Source organism: Neofelis nebulosa, chromosome 4, assembly GCF_028018385.1.
Source record: "Neofelis nebulosa isolate mNeoNeb1 chromosome 4, mNeoNeb1.pri, whole genome shotgun sequence".
In the NCBI taxonomy this organism is placed as follows: domain Eukaryota; kingdom Metazoa; phylum Chordata; class Mammalia; order Carnivora; family Felidae; genus Neofelis; species Neofelis nebulosa.
In genome coordinates this window covers 118180710-118206233 of record NC_080785.1, presented here as the reverse complement: position 1 = coordinate 118206233, position 25524 = coordinate 118180710, and the positions used below count along the sequence as shown (strand labels likewise).

Here is a 25524-nt window from a genome sequence, read left to right as displayed (position 1 = left end):
TTTTTATTTATTTTTGGGACAGAGAGAGACAGAGCATGAACGGGGAAGGGGCAGAGAGAGAGGGAGACACACAGAATTGGAAACAGGCTCCAGGCTCCGAGCCATCAGCCCAGAGCCTGACGCGGGGCTCGAACCCACAGACCGCGAGATCGTGACCTGGCTGAAGTCGGACGCTTAACCGACTGCGCCACCCAGGCGCCCCGTGAATACATGTTTTTAATGAGCTTTTCCATTATTTGTGTTTAAATGAGGGCTGATACATGGCATCTTTTTCCCCTCACAATATGTAAGTAATGTTACATTTATACTAAGTCATTTGCTTACAAACCACCTCTCTTCTAACCTTTTTTTCAGCCCAGTATATGTCTGAGTTACCCTGAATATTCAGTGTCTTGGGTCCAGGGTCACGTATGACTTTTGTGGGTGTTTAGGCACTTTTGCCTCCCTAGGCCTTTTCCTTCCTTTGTTAAAAAAAATAAAATAAAAAGATTTTTTTAATGTTTATTTATTTTTGAGAGAGAGAGAGACAGACAGAGTGTGAGTGGAGGAGGGGCAGAGAGCATGGGAGACACAGAATCTGAAGTGGGCTCCAGGCTCTGAGCTGTCAGCACAGAGCCCGTCATGGGGCTTGAGCTCACAAACCGCGAGATCATGACCTGAGCAGAAGTTAGACGCATAACCAACAGCCACCCAGGCGCCCCTAAAGATTATATTTTAAAATTGCATCGGCACAAAGATGAACACAATGCAAACTGGATTAAAAATTAAAAACATTTTCTTTGACTCTAAAAGTTCATTTTTGTTCTTCTGACTTTAAAATGAATCAAAACATTTTGGTGGGCCTCTACAGCTGTCCTGGGCAGGGTGCCTGGCGGAGAAGCCAGTGCTTCGTGGGTCTGGTTAATGAAGCTCTTCCATAAAGAAGATGAGCACTGAAGCATGTGTTTTTAAATAATAATTTTCAAAGACTGTAATAATTGGGAGAATGATCATGGTATAATGTTAAATGAAAACACCAGAAATCAAAACTAGGAGTATGGCATGATCCCAATTTAAAAAATAAATCTGTACATCTACTTTATAAGAACTATCTTCAACTTTAATAGCAGTTCAGTGGATAATGGGATCATGGATGATTTTTTTCCCTTCCAATTTTCTAAAACTGTAAGAGCAGATACAGCTTTAAAAAAAGTTAACTTTCTGTGCATCTATTTTTTTAAATGTTTTATTTGTTTTTGAGAGAGAGACACACACACACCTATAAATAACTACTACTGTGTTCGCATTTTGATATATTTTCTTTAATCTTTTCTGTATTCATATATGTGTGTGAATAAACACATTTAATAAATATAAAATACTTAATAAATAAATAAGTATGAGCCGGGGAGGGGCAGAGGCACAGTATCCGAAGCAGGCTTCAGGCTCCGAGTTGTCAGCACAGAGCCTGACTCGGGGCTCAAACTCAAGAACTATGAGATCATGACCAGAGCCGAAGTCAGATGCTTAACCAATTGAGCCACCCAGGTGCCCCTCTGTGCGTCTATTTTTAAGAAGGGAAGTTACTGAAGCCGAGCTGCTTTTCATAGGCTCACACAGAACCACATTTGGTTATGTGAACCTATATCCTACTTGCGTGTACACCATGTATAGGACCAGGGGCACGAGCTCAGCCATTGATCAGCTGTGTGACCTCATCTCAGCTTTCTGACCTCCTTGGTTCTCACCTTTGTAAACTGGGGAAAAAATAAAAACCCCCAATCATGTGCCAGGGACAATAATATTTTCCACATTAATTCCACATTAAATTCCATCTCTCCTCTCTGCATTCCTAGGACTTTAGCGTCTCCATTCCTAAGCAGGAAACACTTTTGAGTCTGGCTGAAGACAGTCTTTTCTGGAGTGAGGCAGACGTGGTCCAGGCAACTGATAACTTCGACCAAAGCCACAAAATCAGTGAGGGGACCTTTGCCGACATCTACAAAGGGCAAAGGCATGGCACGCCATTCGTCTTCAAGAAGCTCAGAGAGGTGAGCGCTTCTTTGTTTCTAGTAAGGGGTGGAGCCTGTATGGGTGAGGCTGAATTTTCATGTTTCATTGTCTTTTCCCACAGGTGGCCTACTCAGGTCCCGGATCTATCGAAAAATTCTTCCAGGCAGAGGTACAAGTTTGTCATAGGTAAGCCCCCCCTTTGGAAATACCTTGTTTAATAATGATGACAGCTAACCCTTATATAGTGCTTTCTGTGTGCCAGGCATGTCTTAAGTATTACACATCTAAAAATTCACTTAATCCTCACGAGAACCTTGTAATGGAGCTGCTGTTATCAGCATTATTTTACACAGGGGCAAATTGAGGCCCAGGGAGATTAAGTGTCTTATTCAAGATTCCACAGCTAGTAAATGGCTGCATAGTCCGTGCTTTTTCTATGTAGCAACTATATGCATAGATTAGACTTATCACACAACCTTGGTTCACTTGGTCCAGCTCGTTCCTTCCATTTTTTGAGATGGGCAGAAACTGATGGTTTCTAACTCCAATGGCAAATCCATCTTAAAACTGTATCGCTCCAGAGCAGGAATTGGCAAATGATGACTGATGGGCTAGATCTGGCCGTGCCTGTGTTTGTCTGGTCTGATTGCTAAGAATGGGTTCTCCATTTTCGAATGGTTGAAAAAAAGAAAAAGAAGAATATGCCATGGCACATGAAAAGTACATGAAGTTGAGATTTTGGTGTCCATAATAAAGTTGTACTGGGACACAGCCACACTTACCTATTTCTGTATTCTCTGTAGCTGTTTTTGTATGATAGAGTACAGCTGAGTAATTGCGACAGAGACCATATGGCCTATAAAGTCTAAAATATTTACTATCTAGCCTTTTACAGAGATATTTTGCTGACCTCTAGTCTTGAACAATAAAGGCCTTCAAAAGTCATCCTGAAACCTGCTCCTTTTACAGATGGGAAACTGAGGCTGAGAAGTGAAGTGAGCCTGCCTGTCACAGAGCTGGGTGGGGATTGGGAAAGAAAAGGGGAAGGACCTAGGAAGACTCATTCTGGCTTTGCCGTCACTGATGAATTTAACAAATGCGTATTGGGCACCTGTCATGCTCTGGACGCCAGCTGTCATTCAACCTTGGCAAGTCACTGTCGGGGTTTCCTCTGCCAATGTGTAGCCTTGGGCGAGTAATGCATGATTACTGGAGAGTATTTTAAGAAATAAGGAAAATCAGGGGCGCCTGGCTGGCTTAGTTGGTAGAGCACACGACTCTTAATCTCAGGGTCGTGAGTTCAAGCCCCACGTTGGGTGCAGAGCCTACTTAAAGGAAAGAAAAAAAGAAAATCAGAAATAAGGAAACAGAAATCACCTGTTTTCCATAGCACCTATAAATAACTACTACTGTGTTCGCATTTTGATATATTTTCTTTAATCTTTTCTGTACTCCTATATGTGTGTGAATAAACACATTTAATAAATATAAAATATTTAATAAATAAATAAAAACATTTAATAAAAGATGAAAGTATAATTCCCCTTCCCATTTTGGCAAAGTGCCTTTCTTGAGTTGGCAGATACTCCTTCACTGAGTGGGCAAATGTCGAGTTGTCAAGGCCCTTTTTTGGCTCTAGAGAGTACAGTTGTGAAGAATACACAGCCCCTGCCTTGGGGAAGTTTAGGGTCTGGAAGGGACTGAGTGTAAATGACTCTCATGAGTGTGAAACATGCAGTAGCATGGCCTGGGGAAGTGGGGGAGGGCAGAGGGATTGGATAGGAGGCCATTACAATAGTCCTGTGGAGTATCCATCAGGGCCTAACTCAAGGCAGAGGAGGGAGGAATGAAGGGGACAGTTGGAAAGCTATTTATGATGGTGAATGCTGACTAATTAGATAGGGAGGTAGGAGGGTTTCCACGAAAGTGGATGGATAGTGGTGCCCTTTGCTGAGATAATAACCGTGGGCATGGAAGCAGGTTTGGGCTTGTTGAGTCTAGACTGCTAATCTGCAGCATCGGAATGCAATTAGACATTCAGGTCTGGACCTTAGGGACGGGCTGAAATGAGAGACGTTGGGACATTCCTGATACAGGTGGGAGATCCCTGGAGACACAGCTTATCAAACAAGATGATGAGCTGGGGATACTTACGCTTCAGAGGAAGGCAAAGGAGAAGGGTCTTAGGGAAAAAGGCCATGAAAGAACAGTCAGAGAGGTAGGGAGAGGGTCAGGAGGGAATAGTGACTCAGAACCCAGCAGAAGAGGATTTCAGGAAGAACCCAGTCCTGGGAGTCAAACGGACCTGCGGTCTGATCCTGGCTTCACTGCTTGCTGGTTGTAACTATGAGCCAGTTCCTTAACATCTCAGCCTCTGTTTCCAGAAGATGGGGTGGTTAAGATGTTATGTGCTACCAAGCAGTGAGGCAGGATAAGCTTGAGCTCCTTGACAACAAGCTTGAGCTTGTTGAAGGCAGGCAGTTTTCATCTCTCTACCCTGATGCTCAACCCTCAGGGGTCACAGCATTTGGTACCTGGGAAGCCACTGGTGGCCTCTGAGGGGTAGCAGGGGCAGAAGAGGGGTGGGAGGTGAGGAAGTGGAGCAGTCTTTGGTTATTCTTTCTGTCTGACTCCTCATCTCTGCACTAATTCCTGATTTCAGATGCTGCCACCCCAACGTCTTACCTTTGCTGGGCTTCTGCACCGGAAATCAGTTTTACAGCTTGATCTACCCATATATGGCAAATGGTTCTTTACAGGACAGACTCCGGGGTCAGGTAAGGGGCTGGATCATGGTCAGAGAACAGGACCAGGTAGCATCTAGGTAGGGACTCAGGGTTTAAGGACTTCCAGATGGGAGAGGGGCCATCCAGAGAGAATTTAGGTTGGGGTAGATAAGATCTGGCTAAACATCTTCAGATAAAAGCCTATACAAATTATTTGACAAGAGGCATTTCATTTAAGTCAAGAGCAAGACAAAGGTATCCCATAGCACTCATTTTATTTAACATTGTTCTGGGGGTGCTAGTCAATGCAATAGGACAAGAAAAATAATTAAGAGATACAGAGTATGGGAGAAGAGGAAGCAGATTTTTATTTGCTGAGAATGCTATTCTATTTTTTTTGAAAGCTTCCAAGATTATTCAAAAAATTTTAGAAAACTATATAAGATTAAATAAGAAAATATTAATTTATATGAGAAAATAAAAATTTAGCCACTTTGCTTATTAATAAAAATGCAAAAATCAACAGTATTAGCCAACAGCACACCTATGCAACTTACAATAGCATCTCAGGTATAGCACTCTGTTCTTTTTTTTAATTTTATTTTATTTTTTATTTTTTAACATTTACATCTAAATGAGCATATAGTGAAACAATGATTTCAGGAGTTGATTCCTTAATGCCCCTTACCCATTTAGCCCATCCCCCCTCCCACAACCCCTCCAGCAACCCTCAGTTTGTTCTCCATATTTTTTAGTCTGTTTTGTCCCCCTCCCTGTTTTTATATTATTTTTGTTTCCCTTCCCTTATGTTCATCTGTTTTGTCTCTTAAAGTCCTCATATGAGTGAAGTCATATGATTTTTGTCTTTCTCTGACTGACTCATTTCACTTAGCATAATACCCTCCAGTTCCATCCACATAGTTGCAAATGGCAAGATTTCAGAGAATGCTATTCTATTATTTATTTGCTTCCATATTTATGGACTATCTCTGGAAAGATACAAAAAAACTGGTGTCTTGGCTACCTCTGAGGAAGTGAGCTAGGTAGCTGGGGCATGGGACAGGGGGAGAAACTTTTACTACATACCCTTTGTGCCTTTCACATATTATGTGAGCCTCATACCTACTAAAAGTACAGTTTTAACAACAAACAAACCTCCTTCCCGTCAAATCTTCAAATAGGGGGAAATTTTATTCCACAGGAGATTACTGCTTTCCTTAACAGAGACCAGACAAAGCAATTATTGTGATATAATAATGATCATTAGCTTTATTGTGCTCTTGCTGTGTTCAAGACACCATGATAAAGGCTTCTCCTTCAGGCCTTGCCACAACCCAAGAGGTATCTCCCATTTTCTAAAAGAGGAGTCTTTGGGGCTCCTGGGTGGCTCAGTCAGCTGAGTGTCTGACTTCAGCTCAGTTTGTGATCTCATGGCTTGTGAGTTCAAGCCCTGCATTGGGCTTGTTGCTACAGTGCGGAACTTGCTTTGGATCTTCTGTCCTCTCTCTCTCAGCACCCCCCTTCTCTCTCTCTCTCTCTCTCTCTCTCAAAACCAAATAAACCTTGAAGAAATTGAAAAGAGGAGTCTCTGGCATAGAGAGGCAAAGTGTCTTGCCCAGAGGAACAAAGCTGACAAGTGTCAGAGCCAGAATTTAAACAGGGTTCATGTGGCTCTAAACTTCAGAGGTTTTGAGGAGAAACCTGTTAGCAAGGCCAGTTCTTACAGGATGTGGGACCCAAGACGAGACTTGAAAAATAAGTAGTGACTTAGCCTGGACTTCCAGTCTTAGAACAACTGTGGCAGTGCCTGGGGATGGTGGGGGCTTTAGCTCACCCCACAATCCCCATCAGCCCTTGTGAGGTCTCCCCAAATACACATAAAGTTGGTGTAAGGCCCATATGCTTGGTGAGCTAACACAAGCTCCGTAGCTCCTCTCCCAGCCATCCCCTCCTAGAGGAAAATTCCAGAGTTTACCACTCTATAGTCATGATAAAAATAGCTGTAGTTTATTGAGCACCCACTGTGTGGCAGGCACTATGCTAGGGGCATACCATATATTCCTACACCATATCCTCCTTTGAGTCCTTAGAGCAATCCCAAAGCATAGGGGTTTAACATTTAATAACATTTCCATTTTATAACTGAAGAAACCAAGGCTCAGAGATGTTGAGTGTCTTTTCCAAAGTCACACAGCTAGTGCATGTCTGAGCTGGGATTTACATCTGGATCTTCTCATGTTAAAGCTGGTACCCTGCCAGTATTCCATGCTGGCCAAACCCTGTTGCAGAGGAAGTGAAGGTCTGGAGGAGAGACAGGAGCTCGTTAGGACTTTAAAAAGACACAGGCATAGGGGCGCCTGGGTGGCTCAGTCAGTTAAGCATCTGACTTTGGCTCAGGTCACGGTCTCACAGTTTGCGAGTTCGAGCCCCGCATTGGGCTCTGTGCTGACAGCTCAGAGCCTGGAGCCTGCTTCGGATTCTGTGTCTCCCTCTCTCTCTATCCCTCCCCGACTAGTGCTCTGTCTCTCAAAAATAAATAAAGGTATATAAAAAATAAAAAGACACAGGTGTGACTCTTTCTCCTCTTTTTTCCTTTACTTAGGGTGGCTCGGACCCCCTCCTCTGGCCCCAGCGTGCCAGCATCTGCTCTGGGCTGCTTCATGCTGTGGAGCACCTGCACAGCCTGGAGATCATCCACGGCAATATCAAGAGGTGAGAGAGGTGGGCCGCACCCTGCTGACTACCTGTGCTGCGGGGACAAGACAGCACACGTTCTTGTGTCCCTTCCTCTCCCCCCACCCCACCTCTTTTCTCCGTGGCTCTCTCTCCCCATCTCACCTCCCTTGGGTCTCTTCTGTCTTTCTTTGTTACTGTCTCAAAAATCAGCATCTGCTGTCCTCACGAACTACCCGTCTGTCACCCCGTCTTTTTGAGCTGGTGTTTTCCCAGCGAGCACCTCACATGCCGATGTATTTTACTTCCAACCCAGTAGCTGGTCTGGGCCTGATCCTTGAGCTTTGGGTGGAGCCCCCTGGGATTTTTAGCTTTTCACTCAGGGTCTTCTTGGAGAACTGTCCCCTGCTTGTGTATCTGTTGGCAAGAGCAACTTGTGTCAGGGAATCTTCCTGAAGGGTAGGTGTGCAACCCAGTATCTCATGCTCCCAAGAACACGAGAGACCAGTCTGGGGACTGGAAGCATGGGGAGAGATTTCAGAAGACACCAGAAAATCTGGCAAAACTGACCTCAAAACCATAGAACTCATGCTTCCTCAAAGTTCTGTGTTTGGCAAGTGGGATCCCTGTCCTCTTTTTTTGTCCCTGATTTTTGTTTGATTGCATAAACAATTGTAATAGCGAGAAAGGAAATGAAAGGGTGAGAGGTCATTCTGGCTCTGGCACCCTGACTCACACCTGGCCTCCATTTCTTCAGCCCTTGCCCTCACAGAAGTCTTAGCCTTAAGGGAGTACTGTTACTTGGTTACCAGTTCACATTTTCTTTTTTCCCCCTTTATTTAAACAAGGCAGATATTTCCCTTTATTGCTTGTCATCCTTTTTTTTTATTTTTAATGTTTATTTTTGAGAGACAGAGAGACAGAGTGTGAGTGGAGGAGGGGCAGAGAGAGAGGGAGACACAGAATCCGAAGTAGGCTCCAGGCTCTGAGCTGTCAGCACAGAACCCAACGTGGGGCTTGAACCCACAGACTGTGAGATCATGACCTGAACCGAAATGGAATTGGACACTTAACCAACTGAGCCATCCAGGCGCCCCTGCATTTCACCATTTTTAGTGACTTTTTAGTTTTCTGTTGAAGGATTTACCCATAATTTACTTAACCACTCCTAATAGTGGATATTAGAATTGATGTCTCTTTTGTAAACAACTATTTAGGGTTAATTTGATAATTTTCACACATGTAACTTAGTTGTTTTCTTGTTTGTTGTTTGTTTTTTCCTTTGAAGTACTTTCTGAGAACGTTTACTTCCACAGATTAGATAACTAGGCTCAAGAATGTTTCTTATTGCTTCCCCTACTCCCCATGATCTGGGCAGGACTAGTCACAAAGGACGGTGGCCTTCAGACTTGAGTCAGTTGGGCCAGAACTTGGGGTCGGAACAATTTTGGAAGGGACCAAGCCCTCATAGGCTATCGGCTTGGCAAACTGAGGTTGATGAGGGTTTGACATCTGTGGGGGTCAGGAAGGCCACACCTCTTTGGCTACACCAATGGCATGCCTGGGGCAGCACAACTAATCTTAGCTCTGTCTTCATTTCCTGGTGGGAGTGGGTTCCCACTCCCTGCCCTTATCAGGACTGGCTCAGAAAATCCAGATTGAGGGTCTTTTTTTTTTTTTTTTTTTTTTTTTTAGTTTATTTATTTAGTGTGTGTGTGTGTGTGTGTGTGTGTGTGTGTGTGTGTGTGTGAGAGAGAGAGAGAGAGAGAGAGAGAGAGAGAGAGAGAGAGAGAGAATCCAAAGCAGGCTCCGCACTGTCAGCGCAGAGCCCAACACGGGGCTCAAACTCACGAACCATGAGATCATGACCTGAGCTGAAATCAAGAGTTGGATGCTTAACCAACTGAGCCACCCAGGCATCCCCAGATTGAGGGTCTTAAGTGACCCTTAACTTGTAGGGGCCAATGCTGCTTACTGCAAAGTTGTTTTCCAAAAGGGTCTCCTTGGCAACCTCTTCTTTCCAGCTCAAACTGAGAAAGTTCTGTCTGCTTTCTTTTCCACAGCTCCAATGTTTTGCTAGACCAAAACTTCACCTCCAAGCTGGCTCACCCAATGGCTCACCTGTGTCCTGACAACAAAAGGTCAAGATATACCATGATGAAGACTCACCTTTTCCAGGCCTCTGCTGCATATCTGCCAGAGGATTTCATCAGGGTGGGACAGCTGACAAAGCGAGTGGACATCTTCAGCTGTGGAATAGTAAGAGCTTCCTTCTGTGCTTGGACTTTGGCCTGTACCTATTTGTTCTCCCCACAGCTCCTTTGTAAGCATAAGGTATAATAGAAGCCCACAGATATATTCCATCAAAGTACAGTAGGGGTCGGCAAACTATGGCCCCCAGGCCAAAACTGGCCCAGGGCATATTTTGTACCACCTATAACTAAGAAAAGCTTTTACATTTATAAAAGATTTAGTAACAGTAATAATAAGTGAGAGAGACTTGGTTTATGGCCCACAAAGCCTAAAGTATTTACTGTCTAGCCTGTTACAGAAAGTTTGCCAACCCTCAAAGTACAGCTACTCATGAGTGTCCAGCTTCTAGTAGGCTCCTTAGTGCCCTGATTCCCAGCCAGCCAGCCATCTAATGGTCCAACCAGTTGTCTGTTCATCTTTGTCCATCCATCTGTCCAACCATCTGTTCACTTAGTCATCCAGTATCCATCCGTTCAACAGCCACCCACCGACTTAGTATCCACCTCTGCTTCTACCCTCCCTCCTCACCACTGCCACCATCCTGTCCTATCATCACTGCGTGCTGGGCACTCTGAATATAAATGTAACTAAAACATAGTCCTTCCCCCAGGAGCTCATGGTCTGACTATAACAGCCTCCAAAGTATTTCTGTGGAACATCCTTGCATCTCTGTAGGTTGGATGTGTTTTAAGGCTTTTATGGCCAAATAGATATGAGAAATGCTGGGTTAAGTAAAGTCCAGCACATTTCTTTATCACAAAATTAATCAGAGACTTCAATATGGTTATGAGCCTTTAATTTAATTGGGAATTCACCACAGCTGGGCAAGTGGTATACAGCATTTCCCAAATTTATTTGACCGTGGAACCTTGTTTCCTCGGTATCTTTCAGCACCAGTGTCCCATGGAGCCCCATCTGGGAAATGCTGGCTGAGAAAAAAAAAGTGACAGTCTCTGACCTTTGCCAAGAGCAAACACTTGCCTCTCAGACCTTGCCCTCTCTCTTCCTCTCTAGCCTTGAACTTTGAGCTTCCTCTCTCTGACCCCAGTCTCTTATCTGTCCACCTCTTGCACTAGTGCCTTCCCTGAGCCACCTTCTGCTCTTAGCCTGACCTCCATATATCAGATTCTGCTTCCTTCTGTCTCCTATTGGCTCTTCTGGTTTCCTTGACCCCATCAGGAGTCAGTGGCTCAGTGATGCTTAGTGGGGCTAGGCCAGGCTCCTGCTCATCTTAAGAACCAGCAGGACTAAACCCTGAGGCTACCAGGCAATACAGTGCAGAGCTTAAGGGCAGAGGTTTGAGTCCCAGCTTAGTTATTTTCAGCTTTGTGACCTCAGCTAGGTCACCTGTAACTCTGGGCCTGTTTTGTCCTCTGTAAAATGGAATAATGATAGGTATGGAGACTAATAAGATAATATATATAAACTAGTTAGCACGGTACCCTGCACATGTCAAGATTATTATTATTGCGGTGGTAGTTATTATTCCTACCCTTATACCCTCACTCTTGATTTCTGTTTATCCTTGAAATAAAAAAAATTTTTTTTAATGTTTATTTACTTTTGAGAGAGAGCATGTGCTCGAGCTGGAGAGGGGCAGAGAGAGGGAGACACAGAATCTGAAGCAGGCTCCAGGCTCTGAGCTGTCAGCACAGAGCTCTATGTGGGGCCCTAACCCCTGAACAGAGAGATCATGACCTGAGCCAAAGTCGGATTCTTAACTGACCAGCCACCCAGGCACCCCTACCCTTGAATTTTTAACTCAACTCATGATGTAACAATTTTTTTTCATTCATTCATTCATGCATTCATTCATTCAGTTCCCACTGGCTCCCTTCACTCTTTTTCTCTGCCCTGCCACTGACACTATGATTTTGAACTCTGGTTCCTCCTGTTAGGAACACTGCATTTCTCAGTGTTTTTGTTTGTCTGTTTGTTTGTTTGGTGAACACTGAATGATCTCCATAAAAGGTTCAGCACAGAGCCTGTCTGTACAAGGGGCAGAGTGAATGTCTATTTATTCATTTCCCCTCGTCCTTCCCTCTCTTCCTGGCAGGAGCTGGTTGGGAATCCCATTTCAATTTGCTCCCATCCACTTGCTACGGGGTGCCCTCTGCTGCCCCCTCCTGGCCCTGCCAGTCTGTAATTAATCCTGCAGGTCTGTCCTCTGGGGATAGGATGCCAGCTCAGATTTTAGGCACTTGCCTGAAGATCACCTAAGTGATTAAGGAAGAGAGTCAGGGGCACCTGGGTGGCTCAGTTGGTTAAGCTTCCAACTTTGGCTCAGATTGTAATCTCTTGGCTTGTAAGTTTGAGCCCTGCATTGGGCTCTGTGCTTACAGCACAGAGCCTGCTTGGGATTCTCTCTCTCTCCCTTTCTCTCTGCTCCTCCCCAGCTTGTGCATGCACACTCTCTCTTTCTCAAAATAAATAAACTTAAAAAAAAAAGGAAGAGAGTCAGAATTTAAATCCAGGCAGTCCTGTCTGATCGTACACCCCTTAACCACTATGCTCTTATGTCTGCTGAGAATTTCTGTTCAAAGCAGGTGTTCCCTATAATAAGACACATATCATGGTTTGTCAAAGCTGTGGTGTCTTATACTGGTGCAGGGGTGTGCTCCTTCTGTGCGTGGGTGAATTAATGAACAAATAATGTTAATAAAGGCCGAGGAAGAAACATGCTACAGATACTGCTGAGACGTGCTGTGTAGAATAGACATATATACCCAGACTCCTCCTTTTCCTGAGACTGATGTAGCAATGCCTACTTACCACTTCGGATGGGTTTTTTAGTGAAATGATCTTTAAAATATAGTGTGTGGGCCCCTGGGTGGCTCATTAGGTTAAGCATCAGACTTCTGATTTCGGCTTAGGTCATGATCTCACAGTTCATGAGATCGAGCCCTGTGTCAGGCTCAGCGCTGACACCATGGAGCCTGCTTAAGAGTCTCTCTCTGCCCTTCCCCCACTCATGCTTGCTCTCTTTTTCTCTCTCAAAATAAATAAATAAACTTAAAAAATAGACTTAAAAATAGTATGTGTACATATATGTATATAGATAGATATGTGAGTATAAGTATGTGTATACACATATTTATATATAAATATATAGTATGCATATATAAATATACATATATATTTATGTGGATATACATATGCATATAAAACTCATGGTAATACACACATATTTGCTTTCCATCATTCCTGACTTGCTATTTATTCAAACCTTCTACTAGCAGCTGGGTGTTGTGTTTAGTTGGAGGAGGTGTTTAGTGATACTCTGATGTTCCAGATTTGGGGCAAGTGTCTGTCCTGGCAAATGGCAGAGCCAGGCCTGGAGCTCAGCTTTTGTTTCTGAGAAGAATTGTCTCTCTTGGCCAGAATCTGCTGTCTGAACTTCTGTATGAGTGTCTGAACAATGCTAACTGCATGTTCTCTCCAGGTGTTAGCTGAGGTCCTCACCGGCATCCCTGCAATGGATAATGACCGAAGCCCAGTTTACCTGGTAAGGGAACCAGTCACTTCTGGCTCACAGCTAGCAGGGGAGGGATCCGGAGGGCAGAGACCTCTACTGTACCCATTTTACAGAAGGTTATGAGGCCTCAGTCTAGGGTTTGATCTGCAAAGTAACCTTAACTTCTCCCCTACTACCAGCCAGCCAAGAATTTATTTTTTGTGATAAGAGAACTCAGAATGTTTAGGGGAAACCCATTTCTTCTCTCCACACATCCGGCAGTCAAATAGGATTTGTTTTCAAGTTGGTAAAAGTGAATTTCAGCCCTCTTAAATGGGTTTATATAATAAAAACAATAATTTCCATTTTGAGGGTTCAAAGAATTAGCATTCCTATGTATATACATACAGTGTAATTTCAAAAATAAAACAGCACAGCCAGACTCTGTGTTTGGCACCTTACATATATTATCTTTCTAAGTCATCTCAAAACCGCCACAAGATTGCTAGGGTCATTGCGTTCACGCACACTTGAGAAAAGCAGGCTCTGAGGTTTGCCTGAGATCTCAGCTTTACTAAGTGTCAGAGCTGGACTTCCACGTCAGGTCTTTCTGGACTACAGATCCTGAGTTCTTAACCCCGACACTCGGCTGACTGTTTAATTTTCGTGACAGTGCAACCATATGAATTCAAGATTATTATCATCCCCATTTTTCTGATGAGAAAACTAAGGCCAAGGTGAAGAGATTTGTCTCATGCCCCCCAGTGAGATCTGTGGTAGAACTGGGATTTGAACCCATGTTTTCTGCAGAGTTCCAAATCCTTTTCATCAGTTTGAGAGGGGAGCACCTTTCCTGACTTGATGTTGAGGCCATTAGAGCAGTTGGTTTTTTGTGGCTGGGCCCCAAAAGCATCCCCTGGGCCTTGGGGTGGGGGGCTGAAGGCCTTCCTACACACAGGAAGCCATGACTTCTCCCTTTGCTGATCCCCCCAAGCTCTGCCACTTTTGGGCCACCGAGCCCCAGATACTGCACAGAGGTAGGTTTCAGGGCAATTTCAGGTAGGTGTGGGGCAATTTGAGGTGGTTTCTCCTATTCTGACAGTTTTCTTTTCTTTTCTTTTCTTTTCTTTTCTTTTCTTTTCTTTTCTTTTCTTTTCTTTTCTTTTCTTTTCTTTTCCTTTCTTTTCTTTTCTCTTTTCTTTTCCTTTTCTTTCTTTCTTTTCTTTTTTTCTTTCTGCATTTTATTTATCTTTTTATTTTTTAATTTACATCCAAGTTAGTTAGCATATGGTGCAATAATGATTTCAGGAGTAGATGCCAGTGATTCATCCCCTATGTAAAACAACCATTGCTCACCCCAACAAGTGTCTTCCTTAATGCCCCTTACCCATTTAGCCCATCCCCCCTCCCACAGCCCCTCCAGCAGCCCTCAGTTTGTTCTGTGTATTTAAGAGTCTCTTATGTTTTGTCCCCCTCCTTGTTTTTATATTATTTTTGCTTCCCTTCCCTTATGTTCATCTGTTTTGTATCTTAAATTCCTCATATGAGTGAAGTCATATGATATTTGTCTTTCTCTGACTAATTTTGCTTGGCATAATACCCCCCCAGTTCCATCCACGTAGTCGCAAACGGCAAGAGTTCATTCTTTTTGATAGCCGGGTAATACTCCATTGCATATATATGTACCACATCTTCTTTATCCATTCACCCATCAATGGACATTTGAACTATTTCCATACTTTGGCTATTCTGACAGTTTTTGTGAAGTGAATTCCCTAGCAGTCCTCTGGGTCTCCCTGGATGAATGTCACAGGAGAAGGAGCTTTTTGAGACATTTATGTAAAATTTTCTGGAAGGCATTTTTTGTTAATGGTTTCTAAAAATGTGGAGGAAGGGACGCCTGCTGGCTCGCTCAGTACAGCATGAGACTCTTTTTTTTTTTTTTTTTTTTAATTATTTTTTTTTTTTAATTTTTTTTTTCAACGTTTTTTTATTTATTTTTGGGACAGAGAGAGACAGAGCATGAACGGGGGAGGGGCAGAGAGAGAGGGAGACACAGAATCAGAAACAGGCTCCAGGCTCCGAGCCATCGGCCCAGAGCCTGACGCGGGGCTCGAACTCACGGGCCGCGAGATCGTGACCTGGCTGAAGTCAGACGCTTAACCAACTGCACCACCCAGGCGCCCCACAGCATGAGACTCTTGATATTGGGGTCATGAGTTCAAGCTCTATGTTGGGCATAGAGGTTACTTTATAAAAATGTGGAGGGTATAATTTTTTAAAAATCTTAATTAAAAAAAATTAAGATTGCACATGTATTTAAGATTTGGGTCAGAGATGAAAGCTGGTAACACCTAGTGTGGTCCACGGTAGGAGGAAGCTGGCCTTTCCTTCACCCTCGGGGGAGTGTTTCTGGCCACAGTGTTTTCGGAGGTCATTAGGTGGTTTCCATCAAAATTTAAAATGGGCGTGCCTTCTGATGCAGCAATTTCACTTGTACATAGGGACACACACATACAAGGGAGGAAAGACAGATGGACAAGAACGTTGATTGTAGCATTATTTATGTTAGTAAAGAGCTGCAAACAAGTGAAATATGTGTCAACTGGGAGGTAGTTAAAGAAATGACAGTATAATCACACACCATGGAAATTCCATGAAGTTATTCATAAATAAGTTCATGAACATAAGTTTATAAATATTTATAAGTAATGAGGACAAAGTGTATAATGTGATAAATTTTGACATATGTATATATCTGCAAAATCATCACCAAGCCAAGCTCATGACTGTGCCTACTACCTCAGAAGTTACCTCTTCCCCTTTGTAATCCTCCCTGCCCATCCCTCCCAGCCCCTGCCATCCCCCACAGCCATTGATCTGCTTTTTGTCACTGTACAAGGTTCCATTTTCTGGACTTTCATACAAAATAAATCATAGAGTACTCTTGTTGTCTGGATTTTTCCACTCAGCATGGCTATTCTGAGATACATCCATGTTCTTTGTGTCAGTGGTTCGTTTCTTTTTGCTGAGTAATGTTCCTTTGCAGACATGTGCCACTGTTTGTCCCATCACCTGTTGATGGACATGTGGGGTGTTTCCAGTTTTTGATCATTACATACATTACATATAGCTGCTAGGTACTGTTGTATGTGGGTCTCACTGTGGACATGTGCATTCATTTCTGTTGAGGTATAATTCACACTTGTGAGGCGTATAGAATGGTGTACGTGTTAGAAAATGTAGACATTTATGTAACCAACACCACCACAATCAAGATATGGAGTATTTCCATCATTCCAGAAAATTCCCTTGTGCAGTTTTACAGTCAATGCCTTCTCCCCACTTCCAGCCCCTGGCAACTACTGATCTAATTTCTGACTGCATAGTTCTTTTTTGGAATATCAGATAAATGGAATCATAGAGTGTGTACCTGTTTGTTTCTGTCTTCTTCCACTTAGTGTGGTGCTTTTGAGATTCATCCATGCTATTTTGCATACTAGTTGTTCATTCCTTTTCTTGCTGAGGAATATTCCAATGTATGGATGTATGACCATTTGTTTAACACCAGTTGTTGGACATTTGGGCCACTTCCAGGTTTTGGCACTTCCAAATAAAGCTAACATAAACATCTTATAAAAAAAAATAATGAGAGGGGTGCCTGGGTGGCTCAGTCAGTTAAGCGTCCAACTTCGGCTCAGGTCATGATCTCTGTTTGTGAGTTCGAGCCCCGCGTCGGGCTCTGTGTTGACAGCTCAGAGCCTGGAGCCTGCTTTGGATTCTGTCTCCTTCTCTCTCTGCCCCTCCCCACTTGTGCTCTCTCTGCCTCTCAAAAATAAATAAATGAAAAAAAAATTTTTTTTAAATAATGAGAAAGACACGTATGTTTTGACAGGAAAATATCTCCAAGTGAAAAAAGCAAGTTCAGAATACTTTTATAGTTTAATCCCATCTTGGCAATAAGTAGATGAATGAATAAAAAAAACTTGTAGCTTACATTTTCTTATTGGCAAACTGGGATAGATAATAGTACCTACTTAAGGGGCTTTAGTGAAGGTTGAGTCATATGTACCTAAAACAGTACCAAAAACAGTGACTTAGAGCGGTGCCTGGGTGGCTCAATCAGTTGAGTGTCCCACCCTTGATTTCAGCTCAGGTTGGGGGATCATGCCCTGGTGACAGGGTCTGTGCTGAGCGTAGAGCCTGATTAATATTTTCTCTCTCTCTGCCTCTCTCTCTCTTTCTCCCCCCCAAAAAAAAATTAAAAGAAATTAAAAAGTTAAAAAAAATACCAGTGACTAGAATATAGTAAGCACTATATGAGTTAACTATTAACTATGATTATCGCTATTTTAATAACTCTTAAGTGGTTGCTTGCCACTATAATAATTATTACATATAACGAATATGTAACAAAAGTAATTATACCTATAGACTTCTGTAGCAGAAGGTCTAGGATAATATAATCCAAACCACTAGCAGGTGTTACCTTTGGCAAGTGAAATTGAAGAGATAATCTGCATATTTGGTTCCAAAAACCCAACCGCGCCTCTCTCCCCCCGCTTCTCTGGCCTCAGGCATGGCCACTTCTTGAAAGCCCCTTTTGTTATGGAGAATTTTGAAGATGCACAAAAGTAAAGAGAAGAGTATAAGGAATCTCCATGGATCCATCCCATCAGTTATCATTATCACGCTTTTCTTATTTCTTTTGAACCCAAAAAATGTGTGTGTGTGTGTGTGTGTGTGTGTGTGTGTGTGTGTGTGTGTGTGTTAAAGCATAGCCTAAGGGCACCTGGGTGTCTCAGTTGGTTAAGCTGGTTGATTTCAGCTCAGCTCATGATCTCACGGTTGGTCAGTCATGGATGAGATCTAGCCCCGAGTCAGGCTCCACGCTGTGGGTGGAGCCTGCTTAAGATTCACTCTCCCTCTCCACCTGCTCTTCCCCCTCCTCTCTCAAAAAAGAAAGAAAGAAAGCATAGCCCACGTATTATATTATGCCACCCATAAAATACAGTTTTCTTAATTCCTTAATATCATTTAACGCCCATTCCATATTTAAATTTCCCAAGTTGTCTCCAAAATTGCTTTTTAAAGTTGGTTTGTTTGAAACTGATACACACAAGGTCCACATGTTGCCTTTAATTATGTTTCTTGAAACCCTTCTTTTTTTTCTTAAAGTTCTTTAATTTAGATAATCTCTACACCCCATGCAGGGCTCAAACTCATGACCCCAAAATCAAGAGTTCATGCTCTTCTGACTGAGTCAGCCAGACGCCCCTTGAAACTCTTCTAGTCTCCAACTACACCCTTCCCCACTTTTTCTTTCCACATATTGCATTTTTGCATAAAGTGAGTCATTTGTACCGTAGACTGTCTCATGTTCTGGATTTTTATGTTGTTGTGGTGTTCTTATTTCTCTATTCCTCTTATCCTGAGACTTGGTTAGATTCATGCTCAGTGCTGCTTCCTAGATGGTGCTGGGTGCTTCCCACTGCATCACAACATGATGCGCATAGTGGATCCTCCTCCTTCTGGTGCTGAGGTTCATCAGTGGGTCCAGGTGGAGTTGCTGACTCCACTAAGTTCGCTAAGTTTCCCCATCACCCCCCGTGCTCTTAGCGTCTCTTGATGACTCTTGCCAGATGAGATCCGTGATTTCACGGGTGGGGGGGAGTCAAATGGTGAGCTTCTGCCCCTATCATTCTTTCAGGGCAGTCGTTTTGAACAGTTTCTGACTCTGTTTCAGATGGTGGTAACCTCCATATCTGTAAATAACACCCTTCTGGTGTTTATTGATGTATCAACTTTAAACACCATGACAACTTCTTAAAATATGTATATATAGTTGGGGTGCCTGGTTGGCTCAGTCAGTTAAGTGGACTTTGGCTCAGGTCATGATCTCATGGTTTCTGAGTATGAGCCCCGTGTCAGGCTCTGTGCTGTCAGCTCACAGCCTGCATCCTGCTTCAGATTCTGTGTCTCTCCCTCTCTCTGCCCCTCCCCTGCTCATGCTCTGTCTCTCTCAAGAAAAAATAAACATGAAAAAAAAATTTAAAAATATATTTTAATATGTATTTATTATTGAGAGAGAGAGAGAGAGTGAGAGCACAAGTGGGGCAGGGGCAGAGAGAGGGAGACAGAGGATCTGAAGCGGGCTCTACACTGACAGCAGAGAGCCCAGTGTGGGGCTTGAATTCACAAACCATGACACCATGATCTGAGCTGAAGTCAGACACTTAACAGACTGAACCACCCAGGCATCCCTATATTTATATTTAAATATATATTCATATTTTATATTATGTACGACATGGAGCTCCATCACTTTTTGCATTTTATATAGCATAAAATATTATACAATATTTATAGTGCATATAACATTGTATATAACATAAAGTACATTGAAATATTTGCATATATTTACATGAGTAACTACATAAAATACTACATATTCTATGAAATATAATTACAAATATGTACACATATAACATACTGATTAAAGTATACATTATATATAACAGAATATGTGTGGAAAATTTATATTAAATGTTTTATGTACACAAATATATCACAAATATAAAACATAAATGTAAATGCTTCATATGTTAGTGTAATATACAACAGATTGTTGTATCAATGACAAGATGCTATAATGCTGTATGCAATATGCTATATGTTATATCAATAAATATACATAATTATATTACATAGCTCCCTATACTATATTTAATATATTTAATCAATGTATTTAATATATTTGCAACATATTTACATATTTGTAAATATGTAAATATATACTTATGAAATATTATGAAACATAATTTATACTATTTATGTTTATATATTTATATAAAAATATATAGCATAACTTTTGTCATATGCATAGTTTAGATTTCTGCTAAGTAGTATAAAATATTATAAACCTTATAATATATAAATATAAAATTTATAAAATTGTAAGTATGCACAATATTTATATAGATCTCCTATTAAATATATATGTGTTAGGGGCTCACTCAGTAGAGGATGTGACTCTTGGTCATGAGTTTGAGCCCCATGTTGGGTGTACGAATTACTTAAATAAATAAAACTTTAAAAAATAATAATGCTTCTCGAACTTTAAAAAATAAATAAATATACATGAGTCAGAATCCTACACCCTAAAATATGTATTGTATATCAAAAAAATGTGCCTGTAATTGTTAATAAGATTAAATTATGAATGTAAATAAAGTTTTTAGCATGGAGTACTATATAAACCATAGCTATTGCTACTATTTATCATGGTCACTAATAGACTATTGAATCTTTATTCAGTGTTGAGTGTCACACTTCATGCCTTAGATGCGTTATATCTTTTAATCTTTGTGTTAGTCCTATTATCCCCATTTTCCTGGTAAATCAACTGAGGCCTATGTTAAGTCCCTCCCTGGGTGGTACTGGTGTATTATGGAACACCTTGTACATATAGGGAACTTAGCAGTTCTCCAGTTCTGGCTTTTTTCCTTGTTTCTTGGATCCTTGTATGCTTTTATTTCTTAAAATCCTGTTAAAAAATTTTTTTTTACATTTTATTTATTTTTGAGAGAGAGAGAGAGAGAGAGAGAGAGAGAGAGAGACAGAGCACAAGTGGGGGAGGGGCAGAGAGAGAGAGGGAGACAGAATCTGAAGCAGGCTCCAGGCTCTGAGCTGTCAGCACAGAGCCCAATGTGGGGCTCGAACCCACGAACCGTGAGATCATGACCTGAGCCGAAGTCAGTTGCTTAACTGACTGAGCCACCCAGGCGCCCCTTAAAATCCTGTTTTCTGCGAAGTTTTGCAGCCCTGGTGTGTCGCGGGGGATGGTAGGGAATGTGCAGGTTGAATCCCACATCCCTGCAACTCACACTGGAGGGTTTATCCTCTTCTTCCCACAGAAGGATTTACTCCTCAGTGAAATCCCAAGCAGCACCACCTCACTCTGCTGCAGGAAGACGGGCGTGGAAAAGGTGATGGCTAAGGAGATCTGCCAGAAGTACCTGGAGAAGAGAGCTGGGAGGCTGCTGGAGGACTGCGCCCAGGCCTTGGCCATGGCTGCCTGCCTCTGCCTGCGGAGGCGGAATGCCAGCCTGGCAGAGGTGAGCCTCACTCTCAGCCTTTACCCTGGCGATGAGCCCTGCCCTGGGGTGGGTGGGCCTCCCGTCCCGGTGGCCCTGTGGTTCTGCTTTACCAGGGACTAGGTTAACACTTGGGGTTGAACCCTTTACCGAGATGTGATTTCATAAACCTGAGCCTTATTTGGTTGCAAGCATCACAACTTAATGGAGCTCATAAGAGCAAAGCAGGGAAGCCAGTGAGAGTAGCTCAGGAACCTGAGGGCGGTGTGCTGGGGGCCTCAGGAAGCCCAGGATCCTGTACTCAGATGTTAATAGAACTCTGCTTTCCCTGAATCTGCTTGATTCCTCCTCTCCTCTCTGTGGGCTCCCTTTTCTTGACCCGTGTTTTGGTTAGGAGATATGGCCATGGGTATTATGTATATCCTATGGTTCTACCCTGACTGGGAGATCAAGTCTCCAGGTCCCAATTCCAGTCTCTCAGTGAGAGAGCCTGTTTGGCCTACCTAGAGTCATTGTCCACCCGTTGGCCAGTCAAGTAAGGCAAGGGGAGTGGGGCCCAGTTTATAAACCTGGTGGTCAGGGGGTCAACCCAAGAAAGTTGGAAGGGCTAAGTCCTAGAGGAAGGGAGCATCCTTAACCCATGGGCCAGGCAGATATCCCAGAAATTAAACATATCAGGGGCTACAGCATCTTTCTATGCATGTGATATAGAGTGGTGGTTTCCATGGTAACAGGTATAGATTTGTGGTCCATGCTGGGTATTTCTAAGGACCTAATGATTGCCTGAGAGGACTCTCAGGCCAACAGTGATCTTCAAGTGGTGTTTGGCAGAGAGGGACTCCTTGCAGTTACCTCAGGAGTTGCTTTTGGCAGCAAGAGGGCTCGGGGAGGTGCAGGGCCCACCCGGGACTACAACCAGACACCCCCTTTTACTTCACATAATTGTACTGAGTACTTAACACTTCATTTGAGGAAAGGGCTTAGTAGCTGAAAAAAAAGTCTTTGAACACCACCCTGTAGCCCAGGCCTGTCATTTTATAGATGGGCAAGTAAAGATCCAGAGAGGAAAAGATGAGGCCACAGAGTGAGTTTCTGTCAGAGCTCTCTGGACTCCACGTTCATTCCCATGTCCACCATATTGCACTGGGATGTGGCAGGAGCTAGAGACCCAAGTGGTTGTTCTTCGCCTGAGCTGTTCCAGGTGCCAAGTGGCACAGCATTCATTCAGTACTTGTGTGTTGGGCGGGGGGGATCAAATCGGTGAACAAGGCAGGTCCAGTTCTGCTTTTCTGGAGCTCGCAGACAATGCGTAGTAGTCATCTGTGTGGTGAGCACTATAGCATATGATGGGGTCCCACCCAGGAGGATTTTCCCCAGGTAGTGATTGTAAGCAAAGAGCAATCCAAACAGAAGAAGCAGCTCCTGCAGATGTCCTGAGGTGAGAGAAAGCCTGGCTTAGTCAAAGGTCTGGAAGAAGGTGTAAGTGACTACAACAAGAAGCACATGGGGAAGAGTGGCTTGTGGTGAGGCTGCTGAGAAAGGAGGAGCCCAATAATTTAGGGCTTTGCAGGCACAGTTAGGATTTTGAGGAAGATACTAGGGGTTTGAAGCAGGGGCAGGACGTAATCAGATTTATGTTCTGAAAAGATCTGTCTCCCTGAACCACTTATTCTTTCATTCAGGCTTTCATCTCTTCATTTATTTTATTCTTTTGTTCAACGTATCCGTTAAAGGACACTCGATGAAGCTGTTATAATGAGGAGACTCCAAAATACAGTGGTTTAAATGAGATAGAAATTTATTCTCTTTAGCTGAACAGCTTCAACGCAGGCAGTTCAGAGCTGATGTGGCAGCGCCACTTTACTGGGGACTCCAGGCCACCTCTATATTATTGTTGTTCTGCTATCATTACTGTGTGGCTTCCGTTTCAGAGTCCAAGATGGCTGCTCTAGCTCAGGCCATCACATCTTCATTCCAGCCATTGAAAGGGGGTTAAGAGGAAGAGGAGAACACACTCCTTACCTTTTTTTTTTTTTTTTAATTTTTTTTAACGTTTATTTATTTTTGAGACAGAGAGAGACACAGCATGAACAGGGGAGGGGCAGAGAGAGAGAGGGAGACACAGAATCTGAAACAGGCTCCAGGCTCTGAGCTGTCAGCACAGAGCCTGACGCGGGGCTCGAACTCACGGACCGTGAGATCATGACCTGAGCCGAAGTCAGACGCTTAACCGACCGAGCCACCCAGGCGCCCCATACACACTCCTTACCTTTTAAAGGTGTGACTTGGAAATGCACACATCACTTTTTCTCACACCCCATAGGCCCTAATCTAGTGACATGGCCACACCTAGCCACAAGGGAATGCAGTTTTTAGCTTGGCGAATATTTATTTGGTACATGCTCTGAAGATTTGTCTCAAGAGGTGACATTTGAACTGGACCTTGAAGGATGAGGAGGCATTAGTTATGTAGAATAAAGGGGATAGGGCATTTAAGGTATACAAAGAGGAATGAGAAGTGATTCTTGCCCTCAGTATTGCACAAATAAACTGGGAAGATGAGAGGTCATCTGGGTCATGGACTTGAAGACAAGCAGGCCTGGGCTGTTACTTACTGGCTGAGTAGCCTTACGCAGGGAACTTAATTTCTCTGGTCTTTTAAATTTTTTACCTATAAAAACTCACTGTGCATCACATTCAAATGTGCTTTGTAAATTGCAAAGGCACTGAGCAAGTGAGATGTGTCATTGTTATTAAGGGTATATCTGTCTGCCCTTTGTGCGTGTGTGTGTGTGTGTGTGTGTGTGTGTATGTATGTATGTATACAAAGAAGAAACATTCCTTGCCTGCCTCCCTCTGATTTCCTAACCTCCCTAGTCAGAAATGTCCTCAAGGGCAATATCTATATTACTTGGGGCATTTCCAGTTGAAAGAGATAGAATTTAAGTCAAACTCTTAGTCACACACATACCCACACACACAGGAGGGGGGCCTGGGAGGGAGTATATGAATGAGTGAATGAATGAATGAACTTATTGGCTTACATAAACAAATAGCAGACAGGAGACACAGGGTCTCAACCAGCAAAAGTGCATCTATCTCTATCTCTGGCCTCTGTTTTATTCTTTGTGGGGGTCTTAATTTTTCCTGCTGTGAACAGGTTTTCTGTGTGGGTAGGGAGTCTGGATCTACCACTAGAAAGGAAAGTGGAGTCTTTCCTCAATAAGCTTTAAGTAGAAAGGTCCCGGAGAAGGATTCTGGTTGACCAGCTTGGGTCACGTGATCAAACCTTAACTCATTAAGGTCAGAGGAATGGGATACAATGTTTGGTCCATCTTGGTCATGTGCTCTTTTCAACGTTTTTTTAAATTTATTTTTGGGACAGAGAGAGACAGAGCATGAACGGGGGAGGGGCAGAGAGAGAGGGAGACACAGAATCGGAAACAGGCTCCAGGCTCCAAGCCATCAGCCCAGAGCCTGACGCGGGGCTTGAACTCACGGACCGTGAGATTGTGACCTGGCTGAAGTCGGACGCTTAACCGACTGCGCCACCCAGGCGCCCCGGTCATGTGCTCTTTTCAAAGGCACATGCTCTCTTCTTCCAGACAGAGCAGCAAGAATCAACATTTGATTCTTCAGTCTCCCTCTTTCTCTCTCTCGGCCTGGGAGACCTGTAAGATTTTTGATTTCAGAGAAAGTTCTTATCTCTCCTCTCTCCAAGGTGTGTGGTTCTGTGGCCGCTGTGGAAGAGCGGCTGAGAGATCAGGAGACGTTGTCCCCTTGGAGTGGGCTTTCCGAGAGCACAGGCTCTTCCTCCAACACCCCAGAAGAAACGGACGATGTGGACAATTCCAGCCTTGATGCCTCCTATTCCATGAGGGCAGCACCCAGGGCTAGGGATGTTGCCTCACTCCCCCCTACAGAGGGCAGAGAAGGCAGGCTGCAGGCTGATGGGGGAACGCCAGCAGGCTCCTCCTCTGGAGCCTATGCCAGTCCGGAGCCTCCCCAGGATGGTAAGTGTGTGGAGAACGGTGTGCTTACACAAGCTCGGTTATGGGTCTCTAACTCAGCCTGCCGTTTGTTCCTTCTGTTGCTCTAATTCATGCGTTCTTTGATTTTTCAGCTGTTCACCTACTAGCTGACTGCACAAAGAGAAGCCTTGGGTGGGGGTCATCCTTTATACTTCCCTCTGTCTCTGGCTGCCTATGTCCAGCCCATCACCCAGTCCTATCCATTGGCCTAAATATCTCTCAGCTCCATCTGCTTCTCTGCATTGCCTGGCCCCTCTTGGCCAAGCTACTGTCTTCTTGCTGGATGACCACACAGCCTC

At 43.4% G+C, this 25524-nt stretch overlaps 1 protein-coding gene across 2 annotated transcripts in view; it reads left to right on the top strand.

Moving 5' to 3' along the window:
• The window catches only part of IRAK2 (interleukin 1 receptor associated kinase 2), a 62290-nt gene that overhangs the window by 34997 nt on the left and 1769 nt on the right, over nucleotides 1-25524 (top strand). For both annotated transcript variants that reach the window (XM_058726023.1, XM_058726022.1), the window contains 8 exons: nucleotides 1836-2030; nucleotides 2114-2178; nucleotides 4655-4769; nucleotides 7321-7430; nucleotides 9455-9650; nucleotides 13087-13149; nucleotides 21015-21215; nucleotides 24916-25207. In XM_058726023.1, the coding sequence (XP_058582006.1) occupies nucleotides 1836-2030; nucleotides 2114-2178; nucleotides 4655-4769; nucleotides 7321-7430; nucleotides 9455-9650; nucleotides 13087-13149; nucleotides 21015-21215; nucleotides 24916-25207 (1237 nt within the window). The remainder of the gene's footprint in view (nucleotides 1-1835; nucleotides 2031-2113; nucleotides 2179-4654; nucleotides 4770-7320; nucleotides 7431-9454; nucleotides 9651-13086; nucleotides 13150-21014; nucleotides 21216-24915; nucleotides 25208-25524) is intronic.